Source organism: Triturus cristatus, chromosome 8 (genome assembly GCF_964204655.1).
Source record: "Triturus cristatus chromosome 8, aTriCri1.1, whole genome shotgun sequence".
In the NCBI taxonomy this organism is placed as follows: domain Eukaryota; kingdom Metazoa; phylum Chordata; class Amphibia; order Caudata; family Salamandridae; genus Triturus; species Triturus cristatus.
The window spans coordinates 958776183-958803770 of record NC_140591.1 but is presented as its reverse complement, the minus strand read 5'-3'; the positions used below and the strand labels follow the sequence as shown (position 1 = coordinate 958803770).

Sequence of the window (27588 nt, the reverse complement as noted above, 5' to 3'; positions counted from 1 at the left end):
GTTTATGTTCTGATGCATTTAACGATATTTTCTTAGTGCAAAATGTATCCTTGGGCCAATTTGGATGCAAGGGTGCCTTTTGCGAAAAAAATAGATCCTCGTGTAATTCATGTAATTCTACTGTAATGGTGTGCAATTACGCTACAGCTTATTATGCAAGTTACTTCCACCCCTACAATCAATACATACAAAAAACATCCCACAACATTACCTAACATGGTTCCAGTTAGTCTAAAGGACCTTTTGAATGATATCTTTTGGTTTTCTTGATTCCTCACTAGAGCTATATCAGACTAGGGCTATTTTATTTTCACTCAAAAGGCAAATTGCATTAATTTCTTTGGAATAGTATAGGTGACCAGAGGTAATCTTGAAAGGTCTTAGGCCATCTTATCCAGTGCTGCTCTGAAGTTGTGGTAGACTAAATAAAGCATGACCTTTTTCAGAGCAATGTGTATGAATATATAGTGCATCTGAGGAAGCCGTGGTTCCACCAAGTTCACTATGGCTCTATACACTGCTTCACAATCACGGATTACATTGTGATCCCTAAGTTAAATTTAGAGTCTGACTACCATAACCTTCTGAAAATCATTCAGGACAAATCTAAAAGTGCTATAGATTGATTATTGCTTGTTTGCATGTGGTCTTCACGTTTAAACATTGCATGACTTTTGTATAGTGAAAAGATTATTTTAACTTTTATATGAAAACTAATTGATTAGAAATCATATCAAAAATGTAACTTTTCTTGTCTGAACTTTGCAACTCGGGATTCGGAATAGATTAGAAATAACCAGGAATAGGCTGTATGAGATGACCTCTGAAGATATACAACTAACAATTGACCAATGGATGAAGAGGTCTGACCCAAAGTCCTTTTATGTTTTTGTGTGTGTGTGTGTGTATATATATATATATATATATATATTTATTTATTTTTTATATGAGGCTGCAAAACGTGTTGCAAGGCCAGACCTAAAAAACACAAAGGTAAATAAATATACTTCTTAAACAGTTGCGCAATACAATATACTGCAAAGAAGAAACATGGGAGGGACTTATTTTTTTGTTTTCCGCAGAATGAAAAGAAGATGTTCTAGTTACAGAGGGTGCTCCTGATGATTGGGTTTTATCTTGTACCTATTGGTTACATCTTTTTTCCTAGATTCAATGGGAAGTTTAGGGGCATATTTACAACATTCCTGTGGCACATTAACACCACCACAGCATCACTTTTATGATGCTCCGGAGGCGCAGTGTGTCTGCCCATATTTACAAGATCACTTAAAGCCACCCTGCATAACTTTTCATGGCCTTGTAAATATGGCCCCCTTTCACGCATTACTCTGCGTGAAAGGGGCTTTCCATGGTTTTTGCTGTGGGTGTTCCCAAGCAACACCCATGGAGTCTGACACATTCCCAGATTTACAAGGTTTCGTAAACCTGAGAATGCGTCAGATCCCTACACCTCCCCAGGGAGGGCATAATAGTTGCACAACGAGGAGAAATAGCTTTATTTCTCCTCATTTTTTTTTGCTCTTACTATGGGTGCTGCATTATTCTGCAGCACACGTAGGAGGAGAAAAAGGCCATCAATGATTGTTTATGTGCAGTAAGGTGTGCCTTCCTACACATAAACAATCATCCCTGCAATGCAGGCACCCTTGCACAATTGTGCACCAGCGCATAGGAAAGCACAGGGAATAGTAGCTGCACATTACTAATGACGCAGCTCAGCTTGCGACCCCGCGCTGCATCATTTTCTAACAAATATGCCCTTTAGTTTTTTCAGTTGCGTCACAAATTAAATAAGAGAAAGTATAATATGAGCCTTTAGCCATGCACTACGATTGTGATGTTGTGATTAATAGGGGTTGCATTTTAAAGATGAATATATTACTTCAAGCGAACATATAGAAGGAAGTAAATCAGGTTAATGAGTCCTTCCAGAAATTAAGCCGCGAAACATCTGCCCTCTTATCTTTCCCGCAATTCATGCCCTCTTCTGAAAAATAAATTACCAATCTGCTGTAAAAGGCCCTCTCTGCTGTTACAATTAAGCAGACCACAGGTTTTTAAAGGTTAAGCTCTTTGCCTTGATAAACAGCGATATTGTGCAGGAGTTCCCTTTCAAGCTGAACCCTACAGACCCGCTCTGTCGGCGTTTATCTCGTCTGTCAGATTCGGCCTTGTTATCTGACTGCTTGTTCTGTGCAGTCAGTTGTGGAGAGATGTCACTTGCATTAATATCTTGAGCACTGGGTGGGCTGGCAGCGTGGCATGGGTGAAGTGAAAAGAAATTGTTTTTAACCCTCAGCTCCAGTCTGTCATCTGCACGACCTCGGCGCACTCTCCACGCTTTGCCGTGATTTCATGATCAAGGAGAAAGCACAGGAACTGTTTTTTTCTCTCAATCTTACACTTTATTATGCTAGTTCAGTTTCATATTGCACATTTGTAGTAAATATGGAACTAGAGATAGAGATCAGGGTGTATATAATATCCCTACTCCCACAGATAGAGTAATCTCACAGTTACACGCACATACATTCATCATACGCTAGGGCCCATTTCACTAACATACGCTCAAATACTCTACCAGCAATAAACCCAGTTAATTTTCAAATTGAAAACTCTGCTCTAGCACTAGCTCCATACCTACGGTGTATACTAATGTTTTCAGCCTTGCTTGCAGTTTCTTCTTTCTGTCCATGGAGAATATTTTCTGTCATGGTTGTAACTAGCCGATTTTACCTTTCTTTTCCTCCTTCCATTTCCCGAATATGGGCTGTTACCTTCAAAGTATGACTATTCTCTTCGAAAGGCACATAAAATGTACCTTTGGTTGCTTTCTTAATTTGATTATTATTTCTTTAATTCTTACAATGGAGATGTTGAATTTTCATCTTGGACTTTTCAATAAAATCACAGCATTAGTTACACATTTCTTAAACAAGAATATAGCCGTCCACCGATGATTTTTTTTTAAAATATGTTTTTATTGACATTTGATAATAATGATACATAAATGTACATAGCAGTAGACTTTTGCACATTGTACGCATATTTAGATGACCGGCTTACATTCTACCGTTGTACCAATCTCGGGGATAATATATGGTGCATAGAGACACAATATTATGCCTGAGGAAATATTAATCATACCGTGGTGCACACATCAATCAAATAAAAAATGTTCAGTATTACTCAGACCCAAGTTGACCATATGTATCCCATACTTCTGGATATTAGGTAAGTCAACTAATATTTGTATCCGTTCTCCTATCAATTAATATGTACAGCTCTATACATGTGCTTCCTAACAGGAACTGTATGACTAAACCCAGCAATGCCATATTGCAAAAAAAAAGTATAAACAATATGACCTAAGGTAAAGCAAAAACAAAAACAGTCCTGAGCGTCAGAATGCTAGGGAAACATGCAGTCACCCACCTAAGTTCTTACATCCCTGTGCTCCCAGGAGGTATATATTCCAGTATGCGGGGGCTACGGGAGGGAGATGCTCAAGGCAACCCATCTGTCTGAACAATCAAGGAAATATTCAGAGTGGTCAATGGGCCAGAAGCATCCCTGGGAGAATGGAACAACCACTTCTCCTCACTCTAGTTCCGTGCATCATACATCGGGGGACTCCATCCACATCTCACAGCTCCATGTCATATTCCCAAAATACGCCTCCAGCACCACAATCCTGGGGCAAGCTCTCGGCTCTCCTTCGTACATGACCTGCAATCTATGGGAGGTCAAGTAGGTCATATGTATATAATTAAATTGAACATACTTGAACCTAGTTTTTCTGAAAATGTGCCTGGGGCTCGCCACAATCGTACCCTACTCTGGGTCCAGGAGGTCTCTGCCCAGTAGTGCCCCCCACTTCTCCCGTGTCCTCACCAGTGGTGTCCTGGTCATCTCTAATTGCGCTTTATAGAGCCACTTCACCAGGTGGCACGTAGAGCCCAGCAACACCAGCACCTGAAGAACAGCATCAGCCTCGGTCTCCTGTTGGCCATCAGACCACAGGTCCCCAAACATCTGTACTAAATCAAGATAGGTCAAGAACTGGCCAGGGGGTAACTCACACTGTGTCATGAAGTAGGCTAGCGATATAACTGGCCCTAGCTGGTAACAATCACCCACCGTGATCAGACCCGCCCCCATCCAGTAAGATAACTGTTGTTCTGCGGGATGAGTGCCCCCATCTGGTAACAATCATACATGATCAGGCCCGCCGCCATCCAGTCTGATAACTGTTGTCCTGTAAAGGAAGAGGGAGGGTTACCTTGGGGTAGCCCCACTAACGGCAAGCCAGGCATATACAGGAGTCCCAGCTGTCCTTCGCAGGCATCTCTGCCCCAACAGTAACGCCACTTTCAACAACACTCCAGGTTGGGGAATCACCACTTCGGATCAAGGAGCTTTGCTAACAGAGTTCCTTAATTGCCAGCCGACCCAATAGGTCCTAGTTCTTTGAGACCCTCAGCATCCAATCATTGGGCTATCCACTGAAATTGGGTCACCAAATAATATAATTGAAAATCAGGGGCACCCAGGCCTCCATCTCCTCCATCACCAAGTCCGGAGAATTGCTAGAGAGACTCTCTTGCGCCCTCCATCCCATATCAATTCTCAGAGTAGAGTATCCAAGTGGTTAAACCAGGAGTGCAATATCCTGACAGGGAGGTTAACAAAAAAGTAACAATCTAGGCAGCATAATCATCTTGTATAAAGAGAATCGAGCCATTACTGACAATTTCAAATAGCGCCAGAATTGAACACTGGACCTGGGAGAACAAATCGCCAGCTTCAGATTGCCGTCTTTAAGTCATCTAAATCTTGAAACATTTGAATTCCCAAATATCTAAAGTTCAGTGGTGACCAAATGAGCAAGTCCTGGGGGCATAATATGTGTCTACACTGCCCCGCTTTCATGGGAAACAAGTGTGTTTTGATTTTTTTAACCCTGAGTCTGGCAAGTACTGAAAAGCCACCCAGTGGCATCAGCGCATTCTCAACCCCCTGTTGATCATCCACCAAATACAACAACAGGTCATCAGCTTATAGAGATATATTATGCTCCTTGCCCTCTATTATCACTCTGTGACCTGCATCTTTCTGACGGAAGAGCTCCGCCAGTGGCTCAATGGCTAGGGTAAAGAGGAGGTCAGAAAGAGAGCACCCCTGCCTAATGCACTGGTGAACTTCACCACCAGTCGTGACCCTCCCCATGGGATTAGTGCATAGTAGGTGAACCCATTTTATCAAACCATCTCCCAGCCCCATCTTGATCATAACTGTGTGGAGAAATTCCCCCACACTGAATCAAAGACCTTTTCCAGGTCCACCGACATGAAAAGGGAATCCAATTAGGAGCCAATAAACTGATGATATAGGATATGACATAACCGACGAAGGTTAATTGAGGTGGACTGATGCAAAATAAACCCATTCTGGTCACTTTGGATAAGGCCAGGCAAGTAAGGAAGCAACCGCAGTGCCAGCACTTTGCTGAGGATCTTAAAGTCCATGTGAAACATGGACAAGGGGCGAAATTCTGATGTACGTACACACAATGTCTTTGTCTTCGGGAGGGGGAATGTGTCCCTGGTTGAATCAGGCAATGCGTCCAAGCACACTGACTCAGCATATAGCGCCTCCAATTGAGGGGCCTGGGTTGCAGCAACTGCAGCATAAAATTCTGCAGCAGATATCTTGTACTGTCAGAGGGCCCTACAAGTCCTCCTGAAGAGCAGGGTCAAGTGTTCGCAGAGGCAGTGGTGCCAGGAACTCATCCAAGGTCTCCGGCAAAACTGTCTCTTGGCGCCAATAAAGTGTTTCATATTATTCACTGAAGGCTGCGTTAATAGCTCAGGAGAATAGAGCAGCTTGCCCTTGTTTGATAAGATCTGAGTAATGGGTGTTCCCCCGACTCTGGGCGGACCAACCAGGCCAGAAGCATACCGGATCGACCACCCTCATCATGGACTCTAGCAAAGTACTCTTTGAACTCATGTTACTGGAGACGTTCTAGTGTAGCACTGTATTGACCCGTAACCTCAATTCATATAGGCAACGTTCAAGAGAGGTGAGCTCCCTATTCAATTGCCTCTTAACTCCAGTAGACTGCCCCATGCAGTGATGTCTCAACACCAACTTGAGGGCCTCCCATTCAGTGTTGGGAATAGGGGAAGTACCCTGGTTAAAATGAAAGTATTCAGAGATGGCCATCTGCAGGGACTCTCTAAAGCAGGTGTCCTCCAGCATTGTAGGGTTAAAGTGCCAGGTAGGTGTCACGGGGTGGTCTTTTATGGGACGAAACATCAACAGCGACGGGCTGTGATCTGACAATGTGCGCCCTAAATGCTCAGTGTGAGTCATGTGCGGGCGAAGTGTAGACGAACGAACAAACATGCCTGGTATGTAACTTATAGAGATAGCAGTAATAAGAATATTCTTGTTCAAGCCAGGGATGCACCATACATATTTCCGATAAGACCCAATATCCCAAACAGTGCTGAAAGCTCTCTGAAACCCTGCAAACTCCCAGCCAGGGAGGTGTGGACCTATGCAGATTAACATTAGCCACACAGTTGAAATCACCTGCCAGGATCAGATTATCCACCACCAAAGAGGACAGGGGGATGGACAGTGAAAGAATAAAGGAGACCTGATCTAGATTCGGAGCATACACACTTCCCAGCTTGACCTCCTTGCCCAGCAGTCTACCCTTGACCAGAACATATTGATCTTCCGTATTAATAATGGAATGCTTGTGCCCAAATGGGGTCCCCGCCCATATCCATAGCAACGCCCCCTGGGGTAAACAGAGTCGGAGGCCTCATAACGTTGGCCCACCACCTGTACTGCAATCGGGCAGCCTCTTCTGCCATGAGATGAGTCTCCTGTAACATTAGTATTTGGGCTCCCCACCAACTCAGAAACAGGGGAATATTATGGCCCTTCGAGACAGAGCCCATTCCGCTAATATTCCAAGACAACTATGTTATGTTATAATGAGTGTCTCCCATGATGCAAGGTAAAACAGTTTGCCCACTCAGTGATCATCCATCGCCCCAACCACTCCCCCAGCAATAGTAGGTCAATCCACAACCCCCAGGACATGTAAACAAGATCCCAACTACAAACTCCCTCACCCAAGGTCAGTCCAGCAACGGCTATCTGCTCAAACCTGTAAAAAAAATAACAAAGTTAGGAGGAAGCCAACTCCAGTCACCTAGTAGGGGCAATCTAGTTGGGGGTACGCAAAGTAGAAATAGATGCCCATGTGCGCGCCAGCCCAGAAACTGGAAGTCTAGTGTGTAACTTAGCCCTTTCACCCTATCACTCCGCATCTCGTCGACCTATTTCTATTTTAATTTGGTTCACCAAGCTAATTGATGGCAACTCTTGAACGCACAACCCCTGAATCTCACTGATTAATCTATGCCCAGTGCATATCTATATTCAGAGAAGTGTTTATGTAGCTTGTCTTTACATTGCTACTACTCCTGCATCTACAACTATTCACATCTTTGTACAGGTTAAATATGGTTTAAACACATGTTCAAATTATCTTCCATATTTTCCACATTGACCCTGTAGAGTTTCTACCTCACTCAGAGACAGTGACTTGATTCAAACTTCCGCTCTGGCAGCCTGTGCATGGCCCAAATGTCTTTCCACACAGTGGCAATATCAAAACTCTAAAACATAATAGTAGCCTAAATTCCAACCTTTTCAGTACATCTCAACTAACCTTTCACTACCATAGTTCTCTGTTAGAGCACCGTCACAGTTCAGACAGCTCCTTACTATCAGAGGCTGGGCAAGCTTCATTTAATAGAGAAATATTTTGCATTACTTTCTTTACAAAAGTAATATACATATATATTGATTTTTCTGTATTCACCAACACATATACTACAAGCCAGACATTTTTCATTTTAAAAAAAAAAAAGATTTTATTTACTTTCTTAAATTATTTTGCTTTACATATTTTAATTCCCTGTAAATTAGTTGATGCTCAAAATGATGCCAAAGTCGTGGCCTTGCTGTGGTAAATTACAACAGCAACAACATATAGCTAAGAAATATTTTATGGTGCAAAGTATGATTGCAGTCAATAAGCATGACCCTTTAGGTATCTCTCGATGAAAGTTATATTTAGGTAACACTGAAAGCCAGATTAAAAGTGGGCCTTAAATTCCAATAGAAGTACCAGGCTAGTTGAAATTTTAAGATTTTGCTTTTACTGCAGATATTTTGACTACTTATCGTGGCCTATATCTTGTGAAAGGCTGGGAAAAACATGCACTAATCAGCATCTAAAGTAGGCTACTACCTAAAAATGTTAAGTAGACGCCTCCGGCTCGAACAGGAGAGAGATGTCTATTCCATCAGTCTGCTGCCATGATCCATCATGGGTTAAAGGTGATGGGGACATAGGGCACACATGCTTGGATAAAACAATAAGGTCAGAAAACTTGGCATACCTGCTTGGTGCATTTTGTGAGTTACTTTTTTTAAATGTTATTGTTTGGCAGCTGCCCTGCAGAGTTATACGGGGGGTATTTTAAAATCTAATGCCCCCACCCACCCAACTGCAGGGGCTGCAGGGCCTCCCGCTATGCCCCTGATTTGTGGACATTGAGAACTTGAAATCTGATTCCTTGTAATCTTGAAAAAGGTTGTATAGTTACCCCTGCTGGTGCTCCAGGATGGGAAGAGATCACCCCCAGATTTGCTGGAGGTGCAGCTGAAGGGCTTTCTTCACTGAGAAACATGCTCACTCACAAAGGGATCTCCATTCCTATTGTGCGTAGAACTGAGGGGCTCATTACGATGGCAGGCGGACTGCGTTGCGGTGCTGGGACCACCTGCTAGATGTGTGGCAGTCCCACTACTGCAATTAGGATGCGCCCGCCATACTGGCGGGCGCATCCAGTACCTTCAACATTGCGGATGGTGCAGCAGGCTGCAGCACCATTCGCAATGTGAAAACAGCATGCACTGCATTACAATTAGGGAGGCGCACGCCATACTGGCGGGCGCATCTAGTGCCTTTAACATTGCGGATGGTGCTGCAGGCTGCAGCACCGTTCGCAATGTGAAAACAGCATGCACTGCATTTCCCTGCACTGTGTTGCAGGCACCACGTGATGCCTGCCACGCAGTGCAGGGAAATGTACGGGGGTACCATGGGTACCCTCCCAGTGCAGCAACAACCCCCAACAAGGGGGGCCCACAACGGGCCCCCAAACCCAATCCCCGCAAGCCTTTTCATGGTGGTGTCACCGCATGGCAAGGCCTTTGTTTATCCACATCCTAATTTGGTCAACGGTGTCTGCTAGGTACTGTCACCATTTTAGGCGCCCTGCACCCCCCGCCAGGCAATCGGGATGATTGCCTTTGGCGGTGAAGCGGCGGGCGGACTTTGCGTCCGCCGCGGTACCCACTGCCATCCTAATTGGGCTGTGGGTAAAACGCTTAGTTATCAAGAATTCCACACAACTGGAACCTGGGGAATCAGTTAGATGATATTCACAGAAATGAGCTAAAAGCCTGCACTAAGCACTGCTTTAGAAAAAAAAACATGTAAAAGAACATTTAGATCGAGAAGTCAATCTCCACCGTACGTTTTGCCCTTGTTTTCATGAGTAGGACCCATGGGGTAGAAAAGTGTTTGAAGATAATCACAATTTGTAATTTAGAAAGAGTTGTACAGCACATTACCTTAAAAGAGTACTTGTATCGCAAATTAAAGATACTGAGTCTCGTGCAAGTTGATTTCAATATTTAAATATCCTAAATTGTGTAATTGAAGTACAAAAGGTTGCCTGATTAAGTGGGATATTTAAGGCAGATGTGGATCACATTACGAAAGTGTTTCTTTGTTCATTTAAAATAGACGAGTTGCTTTGCTTACTGAGTAGATGATGGTGTTCTTGTTAATAGCCAATATACTAATTCGCACTTTGGCCAATGTTCAACTAATAAGAGTCTTGTGCAAAAGCTGCGAGCCTCGATTAGAAGTCTATGGTGTATTGTTTAATTGTATCTGAAAATATTAAAGCATTCCATTATGTGGACTCACTCAACCAAGAGAGGCCATGGCAATTCTATATCTTTAGTTAACCACAGCATTTAAAAGTGTTTTTCCAATGTTCGTGATTAATTATGAACAATACAGATTAGAAATATTAATGTGACCAGATTTAAAATGAGTCTCGTCTCTATGTGTGTGCTTTTCTCTTTCTCCACTTACATGATAGAAGCAAAGGTGGAGGATGCCCTTCTGTGGTAAAGGAAAATTGGCACCACTCTATAATGGTTGGGTAATAAGAAGCAGGAATAATTGGGGGTCACGGGTGCCCTTAAACCCCTGGAATCCGATGTTGCTGTGCCTTCTACACTAATGACAACTACACTTCTGAACAACTCAGTTAATTCCATTGAAAAGAGAGTCAAACAAAGCATACAAAGATGTGTATGTCACATGCAGAGAAGATTCAGGGGACAAAGTTTCATCCCTTATAATCTGCAAGCAGATCATCTAGTCCCAGATTCAGGGGTCCTCACCAAACTGGCCAGTAAACCCCCACCCCGAGTTACCAATAGCATTATTGTGGAAAGGTTACTGACCAATTATAATTGGGACCCTTAGATTCCCTTGAGAAATTGGGAATGACTGTGGCAGTCAGTAATCCTGGCACTTATTCTCCTGGTAATTCCCATTTTCTCCATTATTTAACCTGGAGACCCTCCCTGATTTGAGCAGTTAGTGTCTCCCAATGAAACACTACGGATTCGCAAAATTACTGCATATCTTGTAATCTCGGCTAATGGTTTTATTCATATTAGTTCTTATTTACTTTAGAGTTTTGTACAGCCTGTAGTTATCTAAACGGCATCCTGGTGCTGAAGGACATCGGAGTAAATAAAAAAATGGGCAGGTACGGCCAGAGTATTGGACAGAGAAAAGGCAGAACTTTAAGTCTTTACAAAAAGATAGGATTTATTCAGTAGCCTTAAGGGGCACACGGAGATTGTTCCAATGCATTACCGCAAAAATTAAAAAGGTTCAACTACCAGAAAGCCCACAAGTTTGCTGTGGGATCAGCAACAGTTTGAAAAAGGATGATCTCGAAGTATAGTGAAGACATTTATTTTGATTCTAGATGGAATGAACTTGTTGGAATACCTGTGTGCCATGCAAAGGGACTTGTAACTGAGGCCTTTTGGGATGTGACACCAATAAAGGGATTGAAGATCGTAGTGTAGTGTAGTGTGGGTTTACAGGAGTGAAACTCAATCTCACAGCTGTGTTTTGCATGCACTGAAGAAGGTAAGACTAGGCGACCAGATAAATAAAGTTATTTATGGTAGTCGATGCTGCTGAGATTAACTTCGTGGACTACCAAGCATGACATTGAACAAGAGAGAAAAAGCAAGATTTCCCTAGGAAATCTGATTTGGACAAAGCAGGTAGAAGAGACCCTATGAACCTTAGTGGAAAGAGAGAGCTCCTTGTCCAAAGATACCCCGTTGCTCCTAACAGGTGTCTGGGCACCAAGATGAGTGAGACAAAAGTCAGAAGGCCTGCACCGTGGGTTGTAATGGTCACTGATCATGAGAATCTTAGTTTTGGCTGTGTTAAACTTGAGGTAATAGTTACTCATATATTAGACCATATCAAGGATATAATTTTGAAATCATCAGAGTTATTCTACTAAAGCCACATGTATCGCGCTTGACCTTGAAAAAAGGGTTTTGAGTCCCTGCATTGTGGTTACATGCACAAAACCTTGAAACTGTGTGAGGTGGGTCCATACATGGGTATATATAGTATCACTAACCTGTAGACCCATATGAAAACTGGATAGTGTATCTCTGATTCTTTGAGAGTTGGTAGGGGCACCCACCAGAGTTGGCTATGGATACCCTTGCGGCTAGGCAACACCTCCCTAAGGCTCAATAAGGTATATAGCTTTGTGATTCTATACATGTGGGGGACTTATATGCAGATGATTTGATGCTGTATGTAAAAGATGCGAGCTCAGACCTCTCTGCAATTGTGTGACTTCTGGATGACTTTGCTGAAGTCTTAGGCCTCAGAGTGAACTAGTCCAAGTCCAGTATTTTCCCCTACACCCAAGGTATGAGTTACCCCTTCACGTGCTGCTGCGCTGGTAAAGACAATAGTTAAAGACAATAGTACTTCCTTGTTTTCTATAATATTTATCAAATCTCCCTTAACTTAATCCCCACTCCTTTTTTAGAGACCTTGATATATTACAAATGGCTACGGATGACAATGTCAGTCAAACTTATTCAGAGTATAGATCGAATACATAGTAATTATACAAATAGTCCTTGCTGTCCCCTGAAACTACCACTCATTTAAGAACTTAGGCACTTTTTTAGTCCACACAAGAAAAACAATAATGTCCCAACGTGTATTCCTCATAAATGATCAAGAAATTTAATGTAACATGTTTTTATACAATTCAAAAAGACCTTTCTCCTTGTTGCGTTAATACATTTATGCAGTACAGTGTACACATCTGTCACCCAATCTACACATTTAGTCCCTTGAAGACAAGCCACAGCCCCGTGGGGTGAGAAGAATCGAACGTCGAAACCCCATCGAGGAGAAAGTCCAGAACAGCCGACACGTGTTTCGTTACGTAATGTAACTTTTTCAAGGCTTCAGTGTTGGAGAGCTGGTGGAAAGATATTGAGTATGTCCCGGTCCAAAATAATGATCATCTGAAGGTCGACAGTGTGGAATGTAAGTGTCCTGTTTTAAGAGACAGTAAGAGGCAGCGTCCATTCGTCGGTGCAGCCTCAATCGTTCGCTGCTATGATAGGTGCTTCTGGACCCAATGCGCAAGCAACAGTTCGAGCGTCCTCCATTCCGATGGAGGACGCTCGAACTGTTGCTTGCGCATTGGGTCCAGAAGCACCTATCATAGTGCTTCTACTAAGAAATATTTGCCACTGGGCCAAGAAGAACACTCAGGTGCTTGATTCTTCCTTCACTCGCGTGGTCGTACGGTTGAAAATGTGCAATCATCGACTGGGGCCGTTTCGACTGATGACGTTTGAACCACTGCTCGTAAATGGTGTTAGGAAGAAGAACATCTAGGTGATTCTCACTTTCTCTACTTTCACAGTTACGTGTCTCAAAAGGTGCAGCGAACGATTGGGGCTGCCCCGACGAATGGACGCTGCCTCTTTCCAAAAATAATTTGTATTTTGGGTCTCACGAATTGCTGGATGTCGTATTGTAGCAGCCCCACTGAAGTGACTATATACTCGCTGCTCGAATACGGCAGCTAGAAACAACCGGATGGTGAACCTATAAAACAGGACACTTACATTCAACGCTGTCGACCTTCAGATGATCATTATTTTGGACCGGGACATACTCAATATCTTTCCACCAGCTCTCCGACACTGAAGCCTTCAAAAATTACATTACGTAACGAAACACGTGTCGGCTGTTCTGGACTTTCTCCTCGATGGGGTTTCGACGTTCGATTCTTCTCACCCCACGGGGCTGTGGCTTGTCTTCAAGGGACTCAATGTGTAGATTGGGTGACAGATGTGTACACTGTACTGCATAAATGTATTAACGCAACAAGAAGAAAGGTCTTTTTGAATTGTATAAAAACATGTTACATTAAATTTCTTGATCATTTATGAGGAATACACGTTGGGACATTATTGTTTTTCTTGTGTGGACTAAAAAAGTGCCTAAGTTCTTAAATGAGTGGTAGTTTCAGGGGACAGCAAGGACCATTTGTATAATTACTATGTATTCGATCTATACTCTGAATAAGTTTGACTGACATTGTCATCCGTAACAATTAGAGTGCCGGGGTAGTACCCAGTTAGAAAACGTTTCTGATAACAATTGTCCTCTTGAGGGTCTTGTATTCTGTTACATCCGTGGTAGTGGGATGTTTTTCTATCCCGATGGGCACCTTAAATTGATTAGATAAATAGGAATTTGATGTGCGACTGGTATTTCCATTACTACCTGCATTATATTATATATTACAAATGGCATTGATTTGATCTTGACACATTGATTTGGGGTGGGTTAGGGATCTAGTGGCTTTGGGTGCTTCAAAATGACATGCTGAGGTGGGTGGCCGTTCCCTCTCAGATTGCTAATGATATTATTTAGCATCTCAGCTGCAGTGGGTTGCTCGAGGCTGTCGGACTGATCCCTGCCTGGAATAGGGTTCAGTATCTCTAACTTGAAGGACGGTTTACTCGATTATTCTCTGTTCCCTCACAAATGCTCATGGTCTCATTCCCTTATGCTGTTTTGAATGGCTGTTTGCCCTTTGTAACTGCTGCTTCTCTGCTTAGCCTTTCCACTCGATCAGGATGAATACACTCTGGGTAGATCCGAACATAGACTGATTTGTGCCGGTTGATACTAGCTGATCTTTTCATTAATGGTGAGTTACTCGACTTTCTAGTCCTTAAGATAGATAATGACCTTCCCCCTGGTCAGTTTCTTACCTATGAATATATTCAGAAAGTACTGCTCAATCTGTTTAACACTTGGACACTTGAACACACTTCACATGAAGTATATCAGATGCTTCACACCATGGGGAATGGAGGCAAATGGATTAAGTGGTTTTACAGAGCTTTCATGCAGCATTAAGACCAGTCCAGGGCCTCTCTTTGAGGTACTTGGGAATCAGGCCTAAAACTATTTTATGATACTGATTGGCGTAAAATACTTGAATACCCCCACAATGTGTCACATACGGCCCGGTTTAGGTATATTCAGTTCAGTGTACTGAACCAAGCCCACTACACACCCAACCGTATTAATAAACTGAACTCCTGAACATATTCTAAGTGTACGCTATGTAAATTACTGGACTGCAACCTACTACACACGCTCTGGTCCTGCCCCTGCCGTTCCTTAAACTGGGTCAGCATTATTAAACTAATACCTACCATGACAGGCCGTACTCTGGTGAATTCTCCCAAGGTTGTTTTACTAGGCTCATCTCCCTGCCCTAAACTCGAGAAAGCCTCTACTAAATGTATGGATCTTGCTTTACTTTTGGCAAAGCATAATATCACGGTTCGTTGGAAGAGTCTACTTCCTCCAACTAGAGAGAAATGGTGCAAGGTCTTGCTTTTCTGGTTCTAGATTGAAAACACTTTGTTAAATAGGGAGGAGAGGTCCGAGCTGAGGAAATATTTTATAGCACCGATCTAGAACGCTTTCGTAGAATAATTCAAAACTTGTAGTAAGGATGATAATCACCCACCATGAATCTCCCCCCCCAAGCATTTTAGTTACAATTGTAAGTATTGCTTGTTTTTGCTATACTTTATGTGATTTCAATTTGAAATAATTGAGGTGCGCCTAACCTCACTTGGCTGGAGAAGCTACATAAGTCCCTTATCTTTAAATTTTACAGGGCGCTTTAACTTGGTCTGATGTTACATTATTTGGGACTATACGCTTCTGGGAGGGAGGTGGGATGGGGTATTATTTGGGATCCGGGTTTTCTGTTATTGATTAAAAAAAGAATATTGCTATCAATCCATCAAATACTTGATGAGATGGAGATAATGCTGTTATCTTTCAATTTATACTAGTATGCAAATGTGTACCATCACCCTGTTGAAACTTTAATATATTCACCTATAAAAGTCTATTTAAAAAAAAAAAGGATGCAATTTTGAAAGATTTCCATGGTTTACCAAAGATTGGTCATTAAGAATGACAGGGATTTGGGTATCATCATAATAACACATAAGTTGGAAGCCAAAGATAAAAAAAGCTGGGCAAGAGCACGAACATAGAGGTTTGAAAGAGTGGACCTGAGGGATAATGCCTGCAGAACCCTGTGGGAGAGTGGCCTAAAATCTGAGTAGTAATAGTGAAGGTATACAGCCTGGACTGGGCCATGAAGGAACAAATAAGTACCGTGAAGTGCCTTCCTCTATACCTTGGAGGCAGCAAGATAATAAACATGATGGTCATGGGAGACTGTATTAAAGGCCACAAAAACTTTGAGGGGGTCGAAGGCAGTACAGCTGCCCTGGTCCACCAAAATAAGAGATCATCAAATACCACGATTCAGACCAATTTAAACCTGAACTGAGTGTGGTTTAAAATATGATTAGACTGAAAGAAAACCCAAGCTGTTTGGTGGTTGCTTTTTGACTACTTTATAGGGAAAAGGAGAAGATGAATAAGTACAGAATCCATCAGACTAGAGGAGACAGCAGAAGGTTTCTTTAGCAAAGGGGTCACAAGTGACTGTTCCGGAAAGATATAGAAAGTAGATGTGAGAATAAGCTTATTACAGTTGGTCTGAATGGATTAGAAGATGACTGGTCTTTCTAGTTGAAGAAAATGGGCAGGACATGGATCCAGAGGAGAGAATGAGGGAGTCAAAGAGACACATTCAAATCCCAAAAAGGTCAGAGCATTCACTGAGGATGGGGGAGACAGACCAGTCAGAAGGTTGGATGGTGGGGGAGTCTATCCATGAAGGCAGGGTGGGGAAAGAGTTACAAAGAGAAGCTATTTTGTCAGTGTGAAAGGTAAACTGATTATTAAATAGAGATTGTGGCTGACCAAGGAAGGAAGAACAACACTCCAGTCATACAGGAGTATTCCAAATCATGGGTATACTAAAACATGAAGACTCCAAATATGGTTGTCATAAGCCTTCCTGAAGTAGCAAACTGGAAAAAACAAAAGGGCAGGCCCTGCCTAGAAACGTCCTCACCCTTAACAGTATTTGTTACTCACCCCCTCATTATCCACTAAATCGCAGTGCTCGGGAAAGACTAATCAGTAATGCAATGGTAAAGCATGTCTAAGAGTAGCTTTGTCTTCATTCTCCCTATCTTGAGTGTCAGGATATTTATCTTCCAGGTTTAGGAAGCAGGCGATACACTCCCATTGTCTGGGGAGCTATATCCATCCTCCATCATGTGCCATGCTGATCTCAGGCTATCCAAAAAAGATTTCACTTGTCTCAGCAATCAGACTCTTATCATCACAGGGGGTATTGGTAACATCTGCACCATACATCTATGCACCTGACACACACATGGAATGTCAGTGCACGGTTCTGGGTGTTACATCTAAATGGAACCCTTACAGGATTGGTAGTACACATCCCAGGAATAGACAAAGTCTGCTCAGGGCTACTAATCCACAAAAATCTGTATGCTGACACCATCCTTGTATGTCAACATCACAGAACAAGGACAGTAGACACTTATCAGTAAAAGAGGACATGCTTGGTGTATCCCTCCAAGACACAGAACATTTTGGGTCACTCATGGTGGTGGTGGACATTCTCGTCCACACAGAGTTGATATGCAATGTTCCCTGGATACTGTTGAAGTGAATGATTACCTTACCTATGCTCTTATGTCAGCCTCCATGTTGCTGTACACAATCTTATATCATCTCCCAACATATCTCATATTACCCCCGCTGCCAGGGTCACTCTACCACAATACAGAAATACAGAACGTTAGACCATAGAAACGTTTAAAAATCTTACATTAAAAAGAACTATATGGCAAATTACTTACTTTGTAGATGACACTTTGCACCTGCTGTTAAAAGGAACTCTAACCATTTGCTGAAATGTAATCAGCTATTTCAATATTCTAATTTGTGTGATTAAAATCTAAAAGCCTGCCTGATTAAGTGAGATTATTAAAGCACTATATAGTTCATTAAAAAAAAAAAACGTTCCTCTGATTATCGAGGGGACCATGGTACTATTTATAATAGCCAATAAACTAATTTGTGGATGGGCCACTGTTCTGCTAATATGATCCATTTACCAGAGTTGCATTCATCTTAAAAGACTCTTGGCGGATTGTTTGACTATAGATGAAAATATTGAAGACGTACAGTTTGTTCTTTTATGTGGACCTACGTGACCAGTAGAAACGATCCCAGTTCTTTGTTTTTTTTACCCACAGCATTTGAGAGTGTGTATTCCGTGTTTCCTGTTTCATTAAGAACAGTAACAAAATATAAATATTTGTGAAACATTTTTTTAAATGAAGTCTGAAAAATAAAATCATCCCTGGCAAAAATGTTCAATCTGGTTATACACTGTGACTAAAAAAGGGCTCATTGGCAGAGCTGCATTGTGAAACAAAAGCAGTTCCAGCAAAACACTCAAACAGCCAACCCTCCTTCCCTAACTCTGTCTCTCGATTCATCCATTCTCTGTCTCTCTTCCAATCTCTCTCTCTCTCTTCTCCATCTCGCTCCTCTCACATGCTCTCTCTCTCTATTTCTCTCTCTCCCTCAGTCTCTCTCTTGAAGCCCCTTCTGTACCTGCTGAGAGTAATCTTGAGGAGCTTCGGTAAAAGACAGATGCATCAGAGGTGACTGGGCACTTTCAAAATATTTTTAAATTGATACAGCCACCTGGAGAAATGCCCAGTGAAATAGATGGCCAATTTTACCTGGTCATGTGGTCTTTCATGCTTGGGCTATTTGGCTGCCCATTCTACTCTGAAAGCAACCTTCAACTCTACAGCCCACTGAGAAAATACAATATCACCCAAATGGCCAGTCCAGCTCTGCTTTTAGTTCTTGAAAAATTAATTTCTAGTCGACAACTTGCTTTTTCAGGATTTTTTTTTGGAGAGCAGGTATTTTGGTTCTGTTTATGGTTTGTTTGAAAACACTTGTCTATTTGTTTTGCCGCCATATGATATTTTGCTACACTTGTTTCGATTGGTCTATCAATGTGGCTTGGATTACATAGCAGCCTATCGACCACCACCGCCGATCACAACTCAGCACACAAAACACAACCACTCTCATGAACACCATCCCTCAGGAGCACCCACCCAACCATGCCCCCACCGACCCTTCAACCTCAGAAGAGACGAGATCAGTCACCAGCTCACCACCATCCTCAATGCCTCCATTACCACAGCCTCCTTTCCTGATGCAAGGAAATACGCTGGGTAGGACCCCTCCTCAAAAGACCTTTGACTTGACCCCAGCGAGCTACAGAACTACCATCCCTTCTCTCTGCACCCATTCCCCACCAAAGTCATGGAGAGGGCCATCAACCTCCAACTCACTGAACTCCTGGAGAGAAACAATCTGCTGGACCCGTCCCAATCAGGTTTCAGAGCAAACCACAGCACCGAGACAGCCCTGATCACTGCAACAGATGACATCCGCCCTGATCCTCCTGGACCTCTCCCAGCTTTCGACACCGTCTCCCACCACACACTCATCAATCGACTATGCCAGATTGGAATCATAGATGATGCACTCAGATGGACAGCATACTTCCTCACAGGATGACCCTGTTAGAACTGGGGTTTCTGGTTATCAGTTGGTTTGCACCCTGTACAAGCAGGAGCCGCACTGGAGGCTCCCCGATAGACTGGAAATGATGGGTTTTGGGGGACAGGCTTTAGCCTGGCTTACCTCTTATTTGGAGGAGAGAGAGCAGGTGATTTGGACTCCTCCTTTTTCTTCCCCTTTGCCAAGCTTTCAAGTTGGAGTCCCTCAGGGTTCTTGTCTTAGCCCAATGCTTTTTAATCAATATAAGTCCCCTTTAGCAACGCTGGTAGAGTCTTATGGGGTAAAGAGAATTTCATACGCTGACGACACTCAGTTGGTTTTTTCTTGCAACAGAGGTAATGAGTTCAATGGATTCCGGCCTCACCAATTTTACCCTCCCAGTGTGGCTCAACCTATAGTCAGAAACTTGGGAATACTATTTGTTCCTAAGTTCAGGCTTTGGTTGGGACCTGTATTGAATTGCTTCGGATGGTGAGAAAGTTTCATCCACTTCTTCCATTAGACTGTAGAAGGACTGTGATCCAGGCACTGATTACATCAAGGCTGGACTACGGGAACGTCCTCTACCTAGGTGTCTCAGATTCCCTCCTTCAACGTTTCCAGGTGGTGCAGAATGCGGCGGCCAGGGCGATTCTTCGCCTAAAACCAAGGTCCCATATGGCACCGTATCTTAAAGCACTACATTGGCTCCCATTTAGGGAGCGGATGCAGTTTAAGACCTTAGTAATGTTTTTTAAGGCTCTTCATGGTAAAGGGCCTAGCTACCTTAGAAGACGTGTCGGCCGGTATACTCCGACTAGGGCACTTAGATCAACCTCAGGGGCGCTTCTTTGCGTCCCGAAGGTTCGCCTGGCACGCAAGGGTGGCAAATCCTTCAGCCTCTTGGGTGCACAGGCATGGAACAAACTTCCTCTGCACTTGAGATGTTCTAACGATTTGATGAATTTTAAAAAACTTTTGAAAACCTGGCTTTTTGGAAGCTAAACCATCATTAGGCTAAGCAGCTATGTGATTCTGCAGCACCGGGATACTCCTTCTGGAGTAGCTGAGCGCTATATTAACTTTTTCATTCATTCATTCATTCTAGTCAGGATGAATAAAGTACTCACCTAAGTTTGCCTGTGTTCACCCACTGGTAGCTTGGCACAGAGCAGTCAGGCTCAACTACCAAGTCAATTTTTAAAGCATTTGTCAAATATACAGTAACACAGTGAAAACGCCACAAAATGACACCACATCAGTTTAGAAACTGTGCCAATATTTATCTAATCAAAACAAGACCAAAATGTCAAAGATCCAACATAAATTAAAAATCAAGATATCACTGTAAAAAGGTTCAAAACAGTTTAGTCCATTGAAAACTATGGATGCGTCACTTTTTAGTGCAAAGTACCAGATACGCATCAAAATCGATAGATGAAAACAGGTGCAGTGGAGGTAAGGTGCTGGAAAGCAAAGCAATGGTCGGTTCCTTACTCTCAGGGAACTTGAATCCTTGGTTCTTTACTCACAGGGAAGGTGATGTGTTGGTTACTTGCTCCCAGGGGATATGATGCATTGGTTTCTTACTGCTATGCAGGGAATGTGATGTGTCGGTTCCTTACTGTGCGAGGAGGTGATACATCAGTTTCTTACTGCAATGGGATGCAATGCATCTGTTTCTTACTGTGAGGGGAGGTGAACACGCCAGTCTCTGGACACGCAGCCCTTACAGCAGCCCAGCACCGATGACAGAAAAGGTGCACAGGTATGATGCGTAGAGATCTGGATGAGCTGGAGGTCAATTTTTGGTGGCTGCAAAATAGGTGCTGCAACAATTTCTTCAGCTGCTGTCCAAGGATGTGTTGATTCTTTCAGGCGCACAGGAGGGTCTGCATCAGAGTTCTTGTGGTGGTCTTGGACTTCAGAGACATGGTGCACTGAACTCGGACTGTTATGGTTTATTCAGCCGCTGACATGCGTTGCGTTGATTTCTTTGACTGTATAGTGGCAGTGCGTGGAAATTTCTCCTGTATGGCGGTGCTGCATAGGAGAAACAGGCGCTTGAAGGACGATGCATCAATTTTGATGGTTTCAAGTAGCAAAACAACCTCCAAGGGGCCAGAACTGGAATTGGCATCACAAAGCAGGTCAGAACTCTCTGCACTGGAGTTCAGGGATGCTACAGATAAAGTCTTTCATGCCCTGAGACTTCTTAATAGGAGGCAAGAACACACACACCCTTGGAGAAACATCAGAAGCAGGAAAACAAGCAAAGTCCAGTCTTTTTCCTCTCAAAAGCAGAAGCAGCAACTGCAGGCCAACCCAGCAAAGCAACACACAGCAAAGGGGGAAGTATTCCTCCTCACAGCTCTTCCACACTTCTCCTTGGCAGAGGTTCCTCTTGATCGAGAAGTGTTCTAAAAGTCTGGGGTTTTAGGTCCAATACTTATACCCCTTTTGGTCTTTAGAGTAGTCATTCTTCAAATATTTGTCTTTGTAGTGTTAAAGTTCTAGTCCTGCCTGGTCTTGACTCCAGATACTTTCCAGGGGGGTGGAGACAGCATTGTGAGGGGCCAGGCACAGCCCTATTCAGGTGCAGGTAACAGCTCCTCCCACTACTGTAGCTCAGGAAGGTCCATCAGCCTGGAGATGGGCCATTAGGATATGCAGGGCACACCTCAACTCCCTTTGTGTGACTGTCTAGAGTGAATGCACAAACAGCCCCTGTTGATTACACAAGCGTGCAGAGACACAGAATAGTAAAGCAAGAACTGGCCACTTTCTAAAAGTGGCATTTTCAAATACACAATTTAAAAACCAACTTCACTAAAAGATGTATTTTTAAATTCTGAGCTAAGGGAGCACAAACTCCAAAACTCCATATCTTCCCAATCGAAAGCTACACTAGTAAAATGTTACAAGGCAGCCTCAATAATAACCTATGGGAGAGACAGGCCTTGCAATAGTGAAAATTGGCAGTATTTCACTAACAGGACATGTAAACACACAATCACATGTCCTACCATTCACATACCCTGCACCCTGTCAATGTGGCTACATTGGGCCTACCTTAGTGGTGCCTCCCATGTAGAAAAAGGGAAGGTTTGGGCCTGGCAAATGGGGCACTTGCCAGGTTGACATGGCAGTTTAAAATTGCACTCGCAGAGACTGCATTGGCAGGCCTGAGACAGGTTTACAGGACTACTCATGTGGGTGGCACAGTCAGTGCTGCAGGCCCACCAGTAGCCTTTGATTTACAGCCCTGGGCACACACAGTGCACTTTCCTGGGACTTACAAGTAAATTAAATATGCCAACCATGGATAACCAATCAGAACCATCATTTACACAGGGAGTACTTGCACTTTAGCACTGATCAACAGTGGTAAAGTGCCTAGAGTACCTAAACCAGCAAAAACAAAGTCCAGCATACATTAAAAAATTCAGGAGGAAGAGGCAAAAAGACAGGGGAAACCACACCAAGGATGCCAGGTCTAACACACTCAGAGAGTCCGCCTCCCTCCCTTCACCTCGCAACCCAAACACACCATCTGTGGCATACCCCAAGACTTATCCCTCAGTTCAACCCTCTTCAACATCTACATGACACCCCTCACAGACATTGTCAGATCGCACAACGTCCTCTCCTACGCTGATGATACCCAGCTTGTCCTCTTGCTCTCAGCGGACCTCATGTCGAAGTAGATAAACTTCCACAACTGCATGAAGAACGTTTTGGCCTGGATGAAGGACAACTGCCTGAAGCTCAACAAGGATAAAACTGAGGTTCTGATCTTCGGCAGACACATCGCCCTCTTGAATGTCTCCTGGTGGCTGGCAGAGCTCGGACCCCCCCCCCACAGGAAAAGACCATGCCCGCAACTTCTGCATCATCCTGTAGAGTGAACTCTCCATGAAACGTCAGGTTAAGGCTGTTTCCTCAGCCTGCTTCCATACGCTTTGTATGCTCTTCCAGAGGCTCCCCATCAGCACCAGGAAAACGGTGACACAGGCCCTCATCACAGGCCGTCATCACCAGCTGACTAGACTACGGCAACGCACTCTATGCAGGCACATCACCGAACTAATGCAAAGAAACAAGACAATCCAGATCGTAGCTACCAGACTGATCCTCAACCTGCTCAAGTGGACACACATCACCCAGCACCTGAAGGACCTCCACTGGCTCCCCGTCCAAAAAAGATGCCACTTCAAAATTCTAACGCACCCTTACAAAGCCCTCCATGACCAAGGACCCGACTACATGAACCACCGCTTGCACTTCCACCAACCTACTAGGAATCTCCGCTCCCCACACCTCGCCCTTGCATAGATACCACATATCTGTTGCTGCCACTTCTTAGGAAGCTCCTTCTCCCACCATGCTACCAAAGCCTGGAACGCCCTCCTCCTTCACCTCTGTACCGCACCCGTGCTGACCCACTTCAGGAATGGACTCAAGACATGGCTTTTCGACTGATACCTGCAGCACAGCGCCTTGATACCCTCAAGGGTGATAAGCCGCGCTATTCAAGTACAAGATTGATTGATCATTGGAAGACCCAGTTTTATTTCTAGTAGGGCCATGCTATACAAATACCTTCCAGTAGGATACATGTCCCCTACAGAGTTCGGGGAGCCTCTATAGAGCTCTAAGATTGGTTTATGCAACCGTATCTCTTCATATTAAGGCTGCTTAGTTTCTTACTCCTGCTACGTCTTTGAATTTGTGAGAAGCCAATTGTAGGGTTTCTGTAGCAATTCAAGGGAGCCATGTGCTATCTTCTCGTCAGTTACACTCCATAGTTGATGTTTAAGAATAGGAGGAAACTGTGAAGCATAAAGAGATGCATAATGGTGGAAGTGATAACTTTACTTGACTTTAATAGATGTCCACACAGAAATAGTGCAAGGATTTTCATTTTCAGCAATCAGCACAAACTATTAATTAGCCGTGGGAGCGTTCAACTAGGGTGAAAAAAGGCCACTTCAGTCCTTTCCTAGATATTTTATGTATCCTTTAATTGGCGCCAAAGGCTATGCTGTCTTTTCTGATATTGATGTGCTGGCCTGTGCCTACATTATAAAGATATTTACCAAATGTAACAAACAGACAGTTAGTGATCAAACATGATGGGAATGTGTTTGGACACTGCATGAGCTGGGCTTCCCAGGGACTATTTTATGGCAGTTTAAAGGAAGACAGCAATGCTGGGTATTCTCTTTGTAGAATAAATTAGGTTTTGTATCCTCAGAGGCTGTTTGTACCTTTGATGAAGATCATAGTAAAAGAGCAAATGAAAAAGAACTTCGACAGTGGGTAACAATCTAACGAGAGTTGAACGCTATGCACACAACATCTTTTATCCGACATGGGGTTAAAAACACTAATATATGGATTATGACTAAATGTTCATCAAGTAGATTTACTGTCCATCATTATAGCCAGCTATGCTTTTCATGGCTCCTGTTCGAAGCAGCATGGGAGGAATTCATAAAACAAATCCACAAAAACTGAGAAAAGAGGAGACCAATAGACATTACAAAATCTATTTTTATTTTATTGAAAGATGATGCTGTTCAGACTTTACCACTGTTGTTAAGCCCACCTTCTGTATTTGTTATATTAATGAGCAAGTCCTGTGCTCTTTTCAGGACAGTTACTTCTCTGCTAAATACACTTACTTGTTTACGACTCCATTAACTAAAACAAACAAATCGCAGATTCAGAAATCTACAATGTCTCATAACCATATAATTGCAGTTTATTTTCCAAGCAAGGTAGAATGACATTTAGTGGTTAACTGTAAAGAGCATTTTCAAACTGAATTATGCAAGAAGTTAAAAAAACTTTGTACTTTTAATGAAGATTAATTGTATGTAAAACAACCTGAATAAGTTATAATAATGTGTACATATCAGTGCCGCTAAGATATTCAACTGTTTAATAAGTTATTGTCTGTTTTCTCTTTTCTGAAGGCCAATGCAGTCCTTGCAAAAGTGGGTTATCCAGTGTTCATAATGAATGACACGCATGTGAATGAAGAAATCAAATTAGTAAGTTTAAAATCAATGCCCATATGTATCCTTGGGGCTTATATTTTTATTACACGTTTAAATAATTAAAAGCATGTATGTGAAAAAAAGCTCTTTGAATCTTTGAGTACATAATATTTTTGAGCATGTCTGTTGTGATGGGGTTTATAAATGTGTCTGCCTGCTTGAGTGACATTGCTTTAATAAAGCAGCAACAATTGAGTTTGATAGACGCTCAATTATTGCCACACCATTCCGATTAGTGCAGGGTGGTATCTCCATGGGCAATAAGACTCCACACAACTCTTAGTTTTACTGGGTGCGGGAATGCACTCACTAAAACCACACATTTTTCTGCACATATTTCCACCTCCGCCAAGCAAGTGGTAAATGTGTGCCGAAAAAGGCCAGCAATTGATAATCTAAAGGAGAAATAAGCTCAGTAGTTCCATACCAGCATGTTATTTATCATTCTGTGCCTTGAAACTCATGGTGTTCCATGACTGGTGTGGCGTCCACGGATGCCATCTAGTCTTTTTAAAAATTCTCTTCCATCCATGCAGTGCTAGTTGTAATGTCCTCCCCAGCCTGGGTACCTGCCAATGACTATGCCACACACAGAGCTTAGTTTTATATGTCTTTATTCGTCTGCGTGCAACTGAACTCGACATTCTAAGCCACCTTCAATGCATTCCCCCCCTAACACTTACGTCCCAGTTCTACTGAGTCCCTCAGGAGCCAAAAGGGTTCCATCATTTCTAACTCGCAAGACACTGTATTTCCCCCTCCATGAAATAAAACATTTGATTCTTTTTTACAAAATATATAGATAAATAGACATATACAATTAAATCTCTTCAATCAATCTTTTTGGGGCTTTCATTGTTTGACCTGATCTTGTTCTTGGAAACTGGGTACTGTCATCACTATTGTCAAGGATCTGTATCAGCGCTGTAGCAGTAACAGCAGTCACTGATGATTCAGACCCAGTCTCTCCTTCAACAATTAGATCTGATGAACGATTACTTAAAGGACTAAAGTGAGAATAGTCTCTGGTAATAGACTTCCCGAATGCTGGGCATTCATCAAGTGTCCCATGGTAGACACCACTTGAAAAGGTTCTGCATCTGCCATGCAAGCACTTGATCTCCTTTTCTAAAGATAATGTTCTTCGCACGTCATATTTGGTCGGCATATGTTTTCATCTTTTGTTTGTTCACCAAATCTTTCTCACAAGTTGCTTTCTCATTTCTCCTTATCTGATTGGTCCATTAAGACAACTTGGTATTCATGGCTGTCCCGTACGTCCCATGTCACAAAGATGCCATCTAGTCTTTCCATGACTGGTTCTTGTGTAGTAGATGAAAGATCTTCAATTAATGGAAATCATGAATACTCATCCATAATCACCAGCAAATGTCCATTGTGGAGTGGACCGAAAAATTCAATGGATATTGTCTCCCATGAATGCTTTAGGAGTTCTCATGTGCTCAAAGTGTGGTGAGTAGTTTGTGTAGAAAGGCAGCTGCATAGATGACATGCCTTAATTCCTTTTTAACCATGCCATCAAGATAAGGGAACCAGGCACTGTCTCAGAGGGCTTTCTTTTATGGCAACGATACCATGATGTCCTTCATGTACCCGTTTTTTATGTCTCCGACTCTTCAGATTCAGAATTCTCAACCCTCATAGGATAACTCTTTCCTGGGTTATAGGCAGTTCATCCTTGATATTTTGGCATTTTTGATATTCACCATCACTGGTGAGCTGATGAGGGAGTTGGTTCCACAACTGATATGTAATTGTATACTTCAGCTACTATCATGGCTCATGGCAGTAATAATCTGGGCTAATGAAATAGCAGCTGGTGTGTTTTTTATTTTACAATGAAATTGATATAGGCCTCTGCCGTCTTGGAGGGAGTACCATGACCCTCTATAGGTACTCTGGAAAAGTATTTAGCAGGGCTCTGATCTTTCCCTGGACGATGCACAATGGTGCAATTATATTCTTGTAACCGTAGTCCCCATCATTCAATGCAAGGAAGCGTTGTGGCCTTTGGGCTGTCAATTATAGTCAGTAAAGCTTGATGATCCGTTACCAGCTTAAACAACTTTTCGACAGGAAGACATGGAAATGTTCACAATCCCATAACACAGCTAAACATTCTTTTTCAGGTTGTGAGTAAGC

The 27588-nt window shown here is 42.9% G+C and overlaps 1 protein-coding gene across 1 annotated transcript in view; it reads left to right on the top strand.

Moving 5' to 3' along the window:
• Window positions 1-27588, top strand: part of PHEX (phosphate regulating endopeptidase X-linked) — a 1454229-nt gene that overhangs the window by 1074232 nt on the left and 352409 nt on the right. The window contains exon 13 of the mRNA XM_085622474.1: window positions 25342-25419. Coding sequence (XP_085478600.1) covers window positions 25342-25419 — 78 coding nt within the window. The remainder of the gene's footprint in view (window positions 1-25341; window positions 25420-27588) is intronic.